The 14588-nt window shown below is 38.6% G+C and overlaps 1 protein-coding gene across 1 annotated transcript; it reads left to right on the top strand.

The window, feature by feature from the left end:
• Window positions 1-104: 104 nt before the first annotated feature.
• On the top strand, window positions 105-5934 carry LOC123978840 (neuronal acetylcholine receptor subunit alpha-2-like; the record flags this gene model as incomplete). The annotated part of the gene is made up of 7 exons (XM_046062369.1): window positions 105-142; window positions 1087-1107; window positions 1931-2087; window positions 2217-2261; window positions 2348-2457; window positions 3434-3653; window positions 5428-5934. Coding segments are annotated over 7 exons (1098 nt in total), but the record flags the coding sequence as incomplete, so codon positions are not given.
• Window positions 5935-14588: the final 8654 nt, after the last annotated feature.

Genomic DNA, 14588 nt, shown 5'->3' with positions numbered 1-14588 from the left:
GGCTTTGGCTCTGAAAGAATGCGCAAAACTTTGAAACACTTTGTTCATTAAAGATGCGAAAACACACGGAGCTTGGTGAGCCGGCATGAGTAACAGACGAATCGCAGCTAAAAACAATACATCTGTGGTCAGATATGGTCATGTCCACTAATTCCACAGAGGAGATGCTGACACCCAGGGTAAAAACCAAGTCAAGTGTATGACCACGGTTATGTGTTTGCCCTTTGACATGTTGTTTGAAGTTAAAAGAAGTGGCCATATTTAAAAAGTCAGTTGCATTAACATTGTTGGGGTCATCAACATGAATATTAAAATCGCCACAAAGAACAATTCTGTCATAATTTAAAACTAGAGTAGATAAAAATTCAAAAGTTCCTCCAGGGGGTTTTGGGGGGCTATAAATTATAACAAATATGATAGGTTGCAGCCCTCCAACTTTAAGAGTGAGAACTTCAAAGGAGTTAAATTCATCACAGCGTACGTCACGCTCACTAGCCCACCACCACGACCACTGACCCTAGGTTGACTAAAACAATCATATTGAGACGGACAGAGTTCAGCTAGTTGAACACAGAGAATGGTCTGAAAAAGAGAAAATATACAGTAAGCGGCAGTTGTGAGGAGGAAAATGCCTTGTTGATGTCAAAGGAGAATGAGCAGACTGGTTCCAGATGACAGAAAGGAAACAGTAACTCAAATAACCACTCGATCCAACCAAGGTATGTAAAATACCATCTCTGAACACACAACACGTTGAACCTTGAAGCAGATGGGCTACAGCAGCAGAAGACCACACTGGGTGCCACTCCTGTCAGCTAAGAGCAGGAAACTGACGCTACAATTCACACAGGCTCACCAACACTGGACAACAGAAGATTGAAAAGCGTTGGCTGGTCTGATGAGTCTCGATTTCAGCTAGGTAGGGTCAGAATTTGGCGTCAGCAACATGAAAGCATCGATCCATTCTACATTGTATCAACGGTTCAGGCTGTTGGTGGTAGTGTAATGGTGTGGTGGATATTTTCTTGGCACTTTGGGGCCCTTAGTACCAACTGAGCATCGTTTAAACGCCACAGCCTACCTGAGTATTGTTGCTGACCATGTCCATCCCTTTATGACCACAGTGTACCCATCTTCTGATGGCTACTTCCAGCAGGATAATGCACCATGTCACAAAACTCAAACCATCTCAAATTGGTTTCTTGAACATGACAATGAGTTCACTGTACTCCAGTGGCCTCCACAGTCACCAGTGAATCCAATAGAGCACCTATGGGATGTGGTGGAATGGGAGATTTGTATCATGGATATGCAGCCAACAAATCTGCAGCAAGTGTGTGATGCTATCATGTCAATATGGACCAAAGTCTCTGAGGAATTAAGGCAGTTCTGAAAGCAAAAGGGGGTCTAATCCGGTACTAGCAAGGTGTACCTAAGTAAGAAAGTGGCTGGTGAGTGGATATGACATTTGAAGTTTTCCAGGGTTCCATGTGCAACAAATGAGATACCCACATGGATTATAAGACACTAAATATATCATTCATATATATCAACATACACATACAACTCAAGTCTTTTATAATCATCCAACAAGAAGTCCAGGTAATTTTACTAAAAAATCAAACAATGAAGTATTAAATTGGCTTAACCTTCAGTCTTATCTATTTCACGTGAGCAAATGATGACAAGTTAATATTATAATTCATAACGTCTGCAGTTAATAAGTAGATAATAAATGTATTTTGGTTCAGATGTCAGTAGTTTGGAGATGTATTCAACTAAAGTAAATGTCAAATAGAGTTTAGTGGCCTTGTTCTTCAAGATGTGGCTGTATCATTAGGTTTTTGGATTATAAGACCCTGAAATCCAAATCATTATGTCTGCAGTCATTTTGCACCAGAAGTGATCTCCCCTCTCTCCCGTTCTCTCTGCCAGTGCTGGCTGAAGACTGGACACGTGTTCACACTGAGGACGAGCTATTCAGGACCCTGTTTGGAGGCTACAGCAAGTGGACGCGTCCGGCGCGAAACATCACCGATGTGGTCATCGTCAAGTTTGGCCTCTCGATCGCACAGCTGATAGACGTGGTAGGAACACACACACTTTTATTGTTGTTTTCTAAATATTTTGTAGTTTATAAGCAAGTGTCTAAAAGTTAACACCACTGAACACAACTGTATCTGCCACTCACGGACTGTTTTTTTACTCCAAAACAGGATGAGAAAAATCAGATGATGACGACCAATGTGTGGCTAAAACAGGTATGGAGAAAATTGTTTGAGTGTGATTCTAACCAAATTGTACTAGTATCTAAAATGAAAACATTATCCACAAACTGTGCTAGCAGGAATGGACTGACTACAAGCTTCAGTGGAGTCCCTCCGACTTTGACAATGTGACGTCCATTAGAGTTCCTTCTGAGCTCATCTGGGTGCCAGATATTGTGCTGTACAACAAGTAAGAAACATACGCAGTTGCACATTTAACACCAAACAACTGTAGTTTGCTCCAGTTGCACAAATCCTCCTTATTGTTACACTTCAGAATAGATTCATTTTCAGAATAGAAGCATGTCAAAGTGAAGTGAAGGCCAAGAGGTAATGTCTTTGCATCATGCAGTACTAGTTATATGATCTTAGGGAATTTTGCATGTTCTGCAATCCAAAGATTAAAACTAAAGTATGCAAGCAAAGAGCACTTCAGTTGAAGAAAGTCCTATTTTTAAGTCTTGTTTCTTGACCTCTGCTGTGTAAAAGAAAAAGTTTATTGTCATTTTCCAGATTTAAATGAGCGCACACACACACACATATACTGAATTTAAACAAAAATGACTTTGACTTTCTGTAGGTGGAGCTGGAAATTATCTTGAGTGATCAATTATCCGCTTGATCCATAACAATGTCCTCATCCGCTGAAGAGCGTATGAGGAAGGAAGGTCGCCTATATGGAGCCAAACAGCTTCACGATACCACAGTATTTCTGCATATTCCTGCATACCAATTTGGCGATACATGCAAATTATCCTGTTGAATAAATTACCCTGATTCCATTGCGGCTGCACAGAGATCTTGCATCACATAGTTTCAGTCTGGTTTCCTTCCCTCAGGCCCCGAGGAAGTATTAATTCTGAAATCTGTCTGGATGGTGACGAAACTTTCTCCTCCTTCAGCATTTGTTTAAATGAGCTTGCATCATGTATACGGTGTCGTTAGTAATCAATTATTAAAGATTGCCTGTGTAAATTGGGCATAGCTCGAGGTTTATTGGTTTACTTTTTGAGTTTGAAACATAATGAGACGGAAACATGGGAGCCTTGTTCAACAAAAAACAAAAACAAATCATCACCTTCATTTTCATTATCTTCATTCCTTACTTCTTTTCAGTATTATATTGCCTTTTTCCTACACTTTTACCTCTCTTCTTCTTTTTCCAGTGCAGATGGAGAGTTTGCCGTCACCCACATGACCAAGGCCCATCTGTTTCACACCGGGCGTGTCCGCTGGGTGCCCCCAGCCATCTACAAGTCCTCCTGCTCCATTGACGTCACCTTCTTCCCTTTTGACCAGCAGACCTGCAAGATGAAGTTCGGTTCCTGGACGTACGACCGCGCCAAGATTGACCTGGAGCCCTTTGAGAATGCAGTGGACCTGAAGGTAGTTGGAAACGGATGGATGTTCGTTCTCCTCCGTCCTTTCTTTCTCCTTTTTTAATTTTGTGCCATTTAGCCACAACTGTTCCCTTGTGATTTGCCAGTTAATGTCTGCTAATGCCTCTGTACCTCCTATGTACGGTTCACACGCACTCTTTCCCAACCATTTTGTTTTGCAGACTGATGCCAGCTAAACGCTCTGTCTGGTTACTGTTTAATTCAGTCAGAATATTTATAATTTCTAATAAATGTTCAATATATCGTCAATAAATATTTGGTTTATTCATTTGAATCACGAACAAATTAGCACTTAATTTTTTTATTAAACTATTTATTTTGTTGAGGAAAAGGGACAGAAAAAAGTTTTACTAATCATATTCGTAAATTTTTTTTTATCATAATAGTTTTGAATGTTCTCCCTCCGATTTGTTAAGTGATGCACTGTTTGGCATCAAGTGTTTGTCCCATTCTGACCATAAAGAAAGATTAGCCATATAATTAACCATCTTCAATTCAGTCAAGAGCAAAAATCAGTCTTTAAACTTGAAAGAAATAATGATTTGACATTTATCATGATAATTATCCATATCTAATGATTTGAAATGTTTTTATCGTGATATCGTGCATTAAGTTCTGGTGAAAACAAAACGCAAATGCAAAATGCTCAGGTTTTCATAATGGTGTTTGTTGTGACTTTCAAAGCAGAGGAGTTAAATATAAGTTAGCCTGATGAAGCAGTTTTTAGCGCAGTGTTTAGCACTACTTTAATGTCACAAACTTAAAATTTATGCTGTTCACCAGAAAATCTGTTGGCAACTTAAAGGTGTAAACTTAATTCACATTTCTACTAAAGAAAATTGTGAACTAGCGACACTGTGGCTATAGTGAAAGAGATGTTTGTTGGTTTGTTAAAGGTTCAGTGTGTAGGTTTTAGTGGCATCTAGTGGTGAGGGTTGCAAATTGCTGCTCACCCCTCCGTCTGCAAGTGTTTAGGAGAATCTACGTTGTCCAACACGCTCTGTCGGATATTGTGGTAAATAATATGTGTGGTCCTCCGTTTGTCCAAATTTCTTGACTCTTCTTACTTCTAACAAACCAGACAACTCTTCTACTACTACTACCACTACTAATTCTTCTACTTCGTACGTATTCAACGGAGTGACAAAACGCGCTCTGTAGAGCAGTTTGTCCCTTAAAGCCACTGAAGAAACATGGCGACCATGAAGAGGACCAACGGTGTATGTAGATAGAAATGGCTCATTCTAAGCTAATAAAGACATAATGGTTCATTATGTAAGGTCTTTATACACCACTGAAAACATAGTTATGGATATTATATTGCATTTCTGTCAGTATATCCTCCTATATATTACCTCCTAAATATTACACACTGGACCTTTATGTTGGGCCACTACTTTGGTCTGGAGAGAAATATTTTGACACCAGTTGAGGAGATCCCTCAATCTTTCCCTGAGGTTCACATTTTTGGTCTTCAGTGAAATGTCTTGACAAATATTGGAATGATTGCCAGGAAATTGGTGCAAACAATCATGTTCTCCTCAAGATGTAATGGTGATCCATTAACTCCGTCTGTATCATCCAGCACCATTAACAGGCAGGATTCGTCCTCTGTGGACTATGAATGTCTGTACAAAACTTCATGGCAAACCATAAAAGTTTTGTTGAGATGTTTCACTCTGGAACAAAGTGGTGGACCGACCAAGATCAGCTGCCCTGGAGCCACTCCACCAGCTTGGCTAAAAATATCTCATTTCTAGGATTACTGGGAGAGCGGAGAGTGGGCAATTGTTAATGCTGTGGGCACCTACAACACCAAGAAATACGACTGCTGCCATGAGATCTACCCTGACATCACCTACTACTTTGTCATCCACCGCCTCCCTTTGTTCTACACCATCAACCTCATCATCCCCTGCCTCCTCATCTCCTGCCTCACCGTCCTGGTCTTCTACCTACCGTCGGACTGTGGCGAGAAAATCACACTGTGCATCTCTGTGCTGCTGTCGCTCACCGTTTTCCTGCTGCTCATCACGGAGATCATCCCTTCCACGTCGCTGGTCATACCGCTGATTGGGGAGTATCTGCTCTTCACTATGATTTTCGTCACGTTATCCATCGTCATCACTGTGTTTGTGCTGAACGTTCACCACCGCTCGTCAGCGACTCACACCATGCCTCGTTGGGTTCGGAGGCTTTTCCTCTCGGCGGTGCCACGCTGGTTGTGCATGAAGCGTCCAGAGCATGGTCTCAGGCCTGTAAGGTGAGTAAACAAGGAGGTCCTCGATGTTTACTATATAAATACCATAAATACATAGCTGTGTCCAAAAACATTCGCTCAGTCACTTCCCACATAATAGTCAGTGGTTACACTAGTTTTTGGAGTGAACAGTGAGTTTAGATTTTGGATGGTCATTTACATCATTGACAGGTGTAGTGTCACAATGTAAAAAAGTAATGCACATGCCATGGATACTGCCTTTCTTATTCAATCAAGATGATTTTTGAGAGCACTATGCAGTCCAGAAATTTTCCTGGAACCATTAAAAAATTGGCAGACAAGCTAAATGGTCTGTATTTGTATAACAGGTTTCCTAGTCTTTCCGACCACTAAAAGTGCTTTACACTACATCACAATCACCCCATTTACTCACAATGACCATGCTATCAGGAGCAATTTGGGGTTCAGTGTCTTGCCCAAGTACACTTCAACCGGGGGAGCCAGGGATTGAACCACTGACCTTCCTGTTAGTGTACAACCGCTCTACCCCCTGAGCAACAGATGCGCCATAAATACAGTAAATATAGTATATTTTATACTAAACAGGAAATAAGCGTGGACATGGGACAAGTTCATTTTCTTTTTTTGTTTTCTAAAATCCAAAAGCACTGTTTTGTTTAGCCTAAGCCATTTTGCATGTGCAAACATACCAACTGTAATTTTTTGGACTACACTTTTGATTAAATCTTGACCACTTGCACAAAAGGCTGAATACTGAAGCTCTCAAGTACTGAAAACTGGCATTGAATATCTGGTCAGATTTGCCATCTTGTATAGTCATTCCTTGATCAGATAGCTGTCAGGGTATGGAGGACCAATTCTGAGATAAAGAGAAATCAATACCGAAATAAATAAATGCTCAGTAAATAAATAAGCATCCGATTATACGCTCAAACAATAAAGTAGATAAATAAATGTAGTCAGTAATTAAATTATACAATAAGACATAAATGTATATATCTTTTTTAATTAGCTTCTTTATTTATTCACCTTTGTAATAATTACCTTATTTATTTATTGTCTGTTATAATCTTAAACTTTATTTATTAATTAGAATTTTTTAAATGTATTTATTTAAGTGTGTTTAAATATTTTTTTCAGTTTTATTCTTCCTTTGCATTTCTACTCTATTTATTTCTTCAATGGTTATATATACCTGCCTCCTCTTTTTACATTTCTCTATGCATATCTGCTTCATTATGCGAACGAGGAGGGGCTATGTTTCAAGGGGTGAAGTTCTCCCCTATTAGTGGACCAGTCAGAGACTCTAAACTCACACATCAACAAGCCTTGCTCCCCACACAGTCATGAGAGATGGCTTTGTAACCAGCTACTCAATGGCTGGCCACGTCTATAAGGGGATAACTACCAAATTTGCCTGCTAGTAATAAATATTCGAGGTATCTAGATGTTTGGAATTAGGCCAGATCAGAAGATTATAGGTTTGCTCGCTGAAGCCAAAAAGTTGAATTACAACGGTGAAAGAACAACACAAGGCACAGGAATAAGTTTAACTGCATGTATTAAATGCAATCCATAAGAAAGGTGAATAGCATTAATAAACAGTAGCAATTATGTACAGCAAAATAGTAAAGTAGAAAAGTGGAATCCCAAATATATAGGGCTGTACATATCGATTATTTTTCAAGTTGATTAATCTAACGATTATTTTTTCGATTAGTCGATTAATTTAACGACTACTTTTCTAATAATTTTCTAATAAGAAAGAAAAGTTGCCTATTACTTGATTAACATACCAATTTATCCAAAATAAATATCAAAAACATGTCTAATCAATAAATCTATATTTTATTCAATCATCCAGATGAAGCACATTAGAATAATGACAATAGCAGCAAATCTTAAAATGAATCAAATTTCCACATCACTGATGTGTTGTGATAATAACAATAACAGACATTAATTAGGCTACAGATAGTAAACATTATTGAAACTATGTTGAATCAGCATTCTGCTCTCAACGCTAATTTAACTGAATCAACATCAGACTCTGATGTTGATTTATCATCATTTTGCACCATTTTTTAATATTGAAACAACGTTGAAATGATAGCGAACTAACAATCAACGTGACTTCAATGGTATTTCAACCAATCTTACTACTGAAACAACGTTGAAATCAAAGCCTAACTAAAAATCTACGTGACTTCAATAGTATTTCAACCAATATAACTATTGAAACAACGTTGAAACTATGTTGAATCAACATTCTGCTGTCAACGCTAATTTCATGTTGATTCATCATCATTTTGTACCCTTTTTTAATATTGAAACAACGTTCAAATCATAGCTAACTAAAAATCTACGTGACTTCAATGTTATTTCAACCAATATTACAATTGAAACAACGCTGAAATGATAGGCTAACTAACAATCAACTTGACTTCAATGATATTTCAACCAATATTACTATTAAAATGACGATAAAACTATGTTGAATCAGTATTCTGCTCTCAACGCTAATTTCATTGAATCAACATCAGACTGTGATGTTGATTAATCATCATTTTGCACCCTTTTTTAATACTGAAACAACTTTGAAATCTGAAATGGCGTTTCCCGGTCAACTACAATTCAATTATTTTTCAATAATGTTTCCCGGTCAACTATAATTCAATGACTTTTCAATCCTGTTTCCCGGTCAACTATAATTCAATGACTTTTCAATCCTGTTTCCCGGTCAACTATAAATCCATGGCTTTTCAATATCACCAAATTTCCCGGTCAACTACAATTCAATTACTTTTTAATCATATTTCCCGGTCAACTATAATTCAATGGCTTTTCAATATCATGTCATTTCTGGTCAACTATAAATACATGTAGATGATTTTTCAACATTGTTATTGTTACCCAGTCAACTACAAATCAATGCTTAATCAAATATAATCGGGGCAACTATAAATCAATATTATTCCAATGTCACGCTCATACATGGTCGTTTTTGCAATATTGATTCAACATTTATTTAGAGTTGAGATTTCAATCTCAACCATTCTGATGATTCAGATGGAAAATCAATATTTATTCAATGTAGTCTTGCTATCTGGGGCTTTACTTAAAACTTGTTTCTGACATGAATTCATTTCAATATTAAGTAATGTAGTATGATAATAAAATGTATTTCTGCATCAGTGAACACCTGAAAGGACTCACAGACTGTACAGACAGTCATAGATTGTCTGTAATTAGATTCAGCTGTTTTCTCGCTCATAAGTGGCCGTTAAATAAACAAAATATGAAACAGCTGATCGTTACATGACTCGCTGTGTAACGTTACGTTACCATGACAGCAGCGGGGCAGAAATTACTTTTAACATGAAGGCAATAAAGAAATACTACGTGTCCTCGTGCTCATAATGTGCCACGCTTATGTGGAGACAGAAAGTAATCACGATTTGCGGTGCTGCAGTCTAGACAAAGTGCTGCGGGATACTTTCGTTTCGCGTTCGTGCTGCTTCACGTATTTGTGGACAGCAGCTGTGTGCAGCTGTGTGTTTCCAGTTCACAGAGCTCACAGAGCAGCACGTTGTTGAGTGTCTGTCTGAAATACTCCAAACTTTAGACGGTCGAAGGCGCGGTCTTGTAGCTGGAGCTTGTCCGGAATAATCCCACACCGGATGCAGCAATGCGTCGAGTAATCGATTACGTCGACGAATCGTCCCAGCCCTACAAATATATAATATATATAAAAGTATAAAATTACAAAGTATCAAAATAATAAAAGATTGCAAGTGCACTCAAAATAAAGTTCACAGTTCCTCAAGTCACTGATAGTGGATCAATGCGCAAGGTAATTGTCCTCCTCCAAGGAAAGCAAGTGTCAGTGTGCACAAAGTTCTACCTGACCCCTTAGGCCAACGGATTATAGATCAAGATTCTCCAGCTTAAGGTCTCTAGGTTGCAACCTCCTGGCTACAACTGGGCTCTTTATCAAGTGGGGGTTGGCTTGCCATCCAGTACTGGAACAGTTTCTCCAAGTTCTCCAAGGTCTCCAAGTTCTCTGAGGATTTCCACCGCCAGGCTAAAGTTAGACTCCACCAGACCGCGATCTCCCAGACTTTGAATCTCCTAAAAAACCTGACCTATATGGAATAGGTCGACATAAAATTACCTTAGAGCTAACACTGTTGACATTGCTGTCATAGGCTAAGGCTGGTATCAATAAACTCAATATTAATCACAGTATCATGTTTCTAGTTCAGTTGGACAACATATTAAATATCAACTATCATTTTGAAATAAAGTGCATAACCATAATACATAGTTATCATTAAGGTGCAAAATAACAATACATAGATGTAACACAAATACACAGAAATACATTCAAAAGGCACCTAACAGCCCTGAATGAATGAAAGTTTATGAAAATCCAACCTCAATATCATTCACTAGTATTAAGTGTCTCAACGGCCGCTAACAGATAATACAGCAATTTAAAAACTCGATATAAAACACCGTTTCAAAACATATAACTTGACGGAGCTACTCCACTCACCACTGTTAGTAGTCCGGAACACAATAAAAATATCCTGTTTTATCGTTAAAAGATTTTTTAGTAAGTTAACAAGGATAAAACACTTTAGCCGTTAGCTTCGGCTACAAGCGCCGTTTACATTGAGAACAAATGGCACACAATGGCGGACATTAGCATATAGGCTAGCGGAACAAAACAAACTCACCAGTGCAATGGATCGGCACATTAGCATGAACATGCCCTCCGGATTAGACTCTCTAGTGTTTCTCACTATTGGTTACAATCATAAGTCACAGAATTAAATATTAACACTTAAAGTTTATAATTAATGTACCGCTACGATGATTCAGCTACATCGGTGTCAGTTCCGGTCTCCCCCACTAGCACAAACCAGGGCCATAAATTCTTTCTTGACTTAAACTAAACAGCTTCTGGCATTCATTGATATTTACTTGTTGTGCATGTGTATGTGAATGTGTCTTAACATAACATGAGAATGTCAGTAATTATGACAATAGAAGCATGAGAAAAAAATATATCCATACTGTAATGTGAGAGACCCGGGTTCAATCCCCCACTGTGACCCATTCACCATTGTGTCCTTGAGCAAGACACTTAACCGCTCGTTGCTCCAGAGGCGTGCGACCTCTGACGTATATAGCAATTCTAAGTTGCTTTGGATAAAAGCGTCAGCTAAATGAATAAATGTAATGTAATGTAATGCAATGTATTATACCTTACAGGAGCAGCCCCCCCTTCCCTCCAATATTAAACAAAAAAGATTTAATTAAATTTAAAGGGCTTTATTGGCATGAAGGTATCAAGAACAGTGTTTCCAAGGCATCAAAATACAATTTGTCAATATATACAGTAAGAAATGGACATGTTATGAGTTATAAAACAAAATACAAAGTGAATGAACAGAAGAAAAATCAAAGTTTGGTGGAACTCATGGATTTTGTAAGGCATATCATCAGGTGATGAAACAAACAAAACAGGTATTAATGATCATATACATTCAATATGTAGGTGGAAACAGAATGTTTGAGTGAAACAGCCTAACTCAGATTATAAGGTAAGAGAAGACAGTTTACTGACAGAATCATACTGATACACCATGGCAAGAGAAAGCAAAGCAGCCAGACACAAGGTAGAACTACTGCATCAGCAAGGTCTCTCCCAGGCAGCAGGTGGTGTGCACTGATCAGTCAAAATGTGTCTGTGTTATGGTTAATAGTTTAGCCTATGTTCGTATTTAGGAATGAAGTTAATTCATTCAGTAACCATCTCTCTAGTTACATTTCAACAGACCACACTGTGAATGCTGTCTGTCCATCACTCCCAGGATAGAATACACTAACTATAGGTGTAGTCAACATTGCAATCAATGCACATTATGCATTAATATTTACCGAAAATTGCTGCAAATTAAGTCGCTGCTGTAAATGTGTAACGTTACGTTATGGGAACAGCCCCTTTTTCTTCCAAAATTAAACACAAAAACTGATTAAATCTGTGTCTCCGCCACTCTCCAGAACAAATGTTAGTATATGTATGTAATTAAGTGTCAACTCAGTAATCAGTGTCATATTTTGTTAATATTTACTGATAATTGCTGTAAATATAGCTGCTGCTGCTGTCCGTCCCGCCTAAACCCATTGAAACTGTTTGACAGCGCTAAGTTGTTTGGAACTATGGAGAGCTACATGAACCACGTGACCGCGAAGCGGCGAGATCAAAGTGTGTCGTAACTCTCTTATTTAACGGCCCTGGCACAAACGATTGAGACAGGGGTCTAAACATTCTATTGGCTAGGGTGTAGTAACACTCAGACTAATAGGCTAATGCCACAATAACAATATGCCCTTGTATTGGATGATATCAATGTTTACAAGCGATCTTTTCAAAATAAAAGCATTTATTTAGACTTATATATAGTTTTCACATTTATTATCTAATCACATGTATATAATAAACCTATATTTATTGCATATTTATTTCACTCAGGACTTATTTATTTATTCTATATATTGCCAATTTTACCTCTGGGTTACAGATTCCTTTAGTGAACTGAAGTGATTTGCAACTCTATCTGAGGACAATTCTACCAGCCATGTCTTCCTTCCTTTTCGTGTTTTCAGTTTGCAGCATACACGGACACAGAACTGTGGTAAAGGGAGTTTGTGAGAAGCGCACGTCAGTTTGGAGCAGTGCTGAGCTGACAGGCACGTTAGAGACTTTGTTCTGTCACTTTCCCTCTTTAGAAAGACACGTGTTTCAGTCTGAGAGACTTATCTGCAGAGAGGCAATGAAGTCTTAATAGTATGCGTCACAAGACAGAACCTAAATGAGAACAGAGAACAGGAACACAGAGACAGAGAGTGAATAAACAAGCGTGGGGCAAAAACGAGAATAAAACAGGCAAAACTGAAAGCCCAAACCCTAACAAATAGCTCCTGATTTAAACCTGCATGAACTGCTGTGGACACAACATTGGCATTTCATCAACTTTTAAATAAATATGGTGAAGTTGTTAGCAGAGATTGGTTCTCGGACTCGAGTCCGACTCAAGTCGCACACACAGTGACTTCAGACTGGACTTGAGACTCGTCCTCCAAAGACTTCAGACTTGACTTGGACTCGAGGTGCGTGACTGGTGAACAGTGTTTATTTTTAGGAAACGTCTGATGCGCTCGCTGTCCGTTACCTATAACCTGCCTACGTAACACGTAGTAGCTATCAGTTGCGCACGGCCACGCGTGAGAGAGGACAACAGCGGCAGCTGTTGAGCCATTCATCATAAACTTTGGCTTTAAAACTTCATACAACAAGGCCCAAACAAAGAAGTGCTGAACGGTTAGGTTAGTAACCTGTGGTGAGTAAGTTAAACATGTTTAGCTCAGCATTGGCCATCTAACGTTAGCTTGCTTCTTGCTTTATCTACGACGTACGGGAGCTTAACTCTGACTGTCGTTAGTTTTAAAAAGATGAATGAGCGTTTGCTTGCCAAACATGTGGTGATCGATAACATAATCATTTATGTCCTGCTGGCTGCCACCACGTTAATTAACGGTGGCTGCAAACAGGTTACAGGTTTATTGTTGATCATGTAATGTTACAGTTTTATTTAGTTAACGTTACACTGGGCTTGAGTCTGGGGGATATGTTGACTTACACTAGTCTATAAGCTGTCATTAGTTTTAGATGTATTGTACATTAGGCTACATGGTTGTGCTCTGTAAGTGAAAAACAGGTTACAGGTTTATTGTTGATCATGTAACGTTACAGTTTTATTTAGTTAACGTTACACTGGTTTGAGAGTCTGGTGAATGTACAGACGTGCCCAAATTTGTTGGTACCCTTACAGCTCATTGAAATAATGCTTCATTCCTCCTGAGAAGTGATGAAATTAAAAGCTATTTTATCATGTATACTTGCATGCCTTTGGTATGTCATAGAATAAAGCAAAGAAGCTGTGAAAAGAAATGAATTATTGCTTATTCTACAAAGATATTCTAAAATGGCCTGGACACATTTGTTGGTACCCCTTAGAAAAGATAATAAATAATTGGATTATAGTGATATTTCAAACTAATTAGTTTCTTTAATTAGTATCACACATGTCTCCAATCTTGTTATCAGTCATTCAGCCTATTTAAATGGAGAAAAGTAGTCACTGTGCTGTTTGGTATCATTGTGTGCACCACACTGAACATGGACCAGAGAAAGCAAAGGAGAGAGTTTTCTGAGGAGATCAGAAAGAAAATAATAAACAAGCATGGTAAAGGTAAAGGCTACAAGACCATCTCCAAGCAGCTTGATGTTCCTGTGACAACAGTTGCAAATATTATTAAGAAGTTTAAGGTCCATGGAACTGTAGCCAACCTCCCTGGGCGCGGCCGCAAGAGGAAAATCGACCCCAGATTGAACAGAAGGATAGTGCGAATGGTAGAAAAAGAACCAAGGATAACTGCCAAAGAGATACAAGCTGAACTCCAAGGTGAAGGTACGTCAGTTTCTGATCGCACCATCCGTCGCTTTTTGAGCGAAAGTGGGCTCCATGGAAGAAGACCCAGGAGGACTCCACTTCTGAAAGAAAAACATAAAAAAGCCAGACTGGAATTTGCTAAAATGCATATTGG

Source organism: Micropterus dolomieu, linkage group LG01 (assembly GCF_021292245.1).
Source record: "Micropterus dolomieu isolate WLL.071019.BEF.003 ecotype Adirondacks linkage group LG01, ASM2129224v1, whole genome shotgun sequence".
Taxonomy (NCBI): domain Eukaryota; kingdom Metazoa; phylum Chordata; class Actinopteri; order Centrarchiformes; family Centrarchidae; genus Micropterus; species Micropterus dolomieu.
Note: the sequence above shows the minus strand (reverse complement) of the source record. Positions and strands in the feature narration are given on the sequence as shown.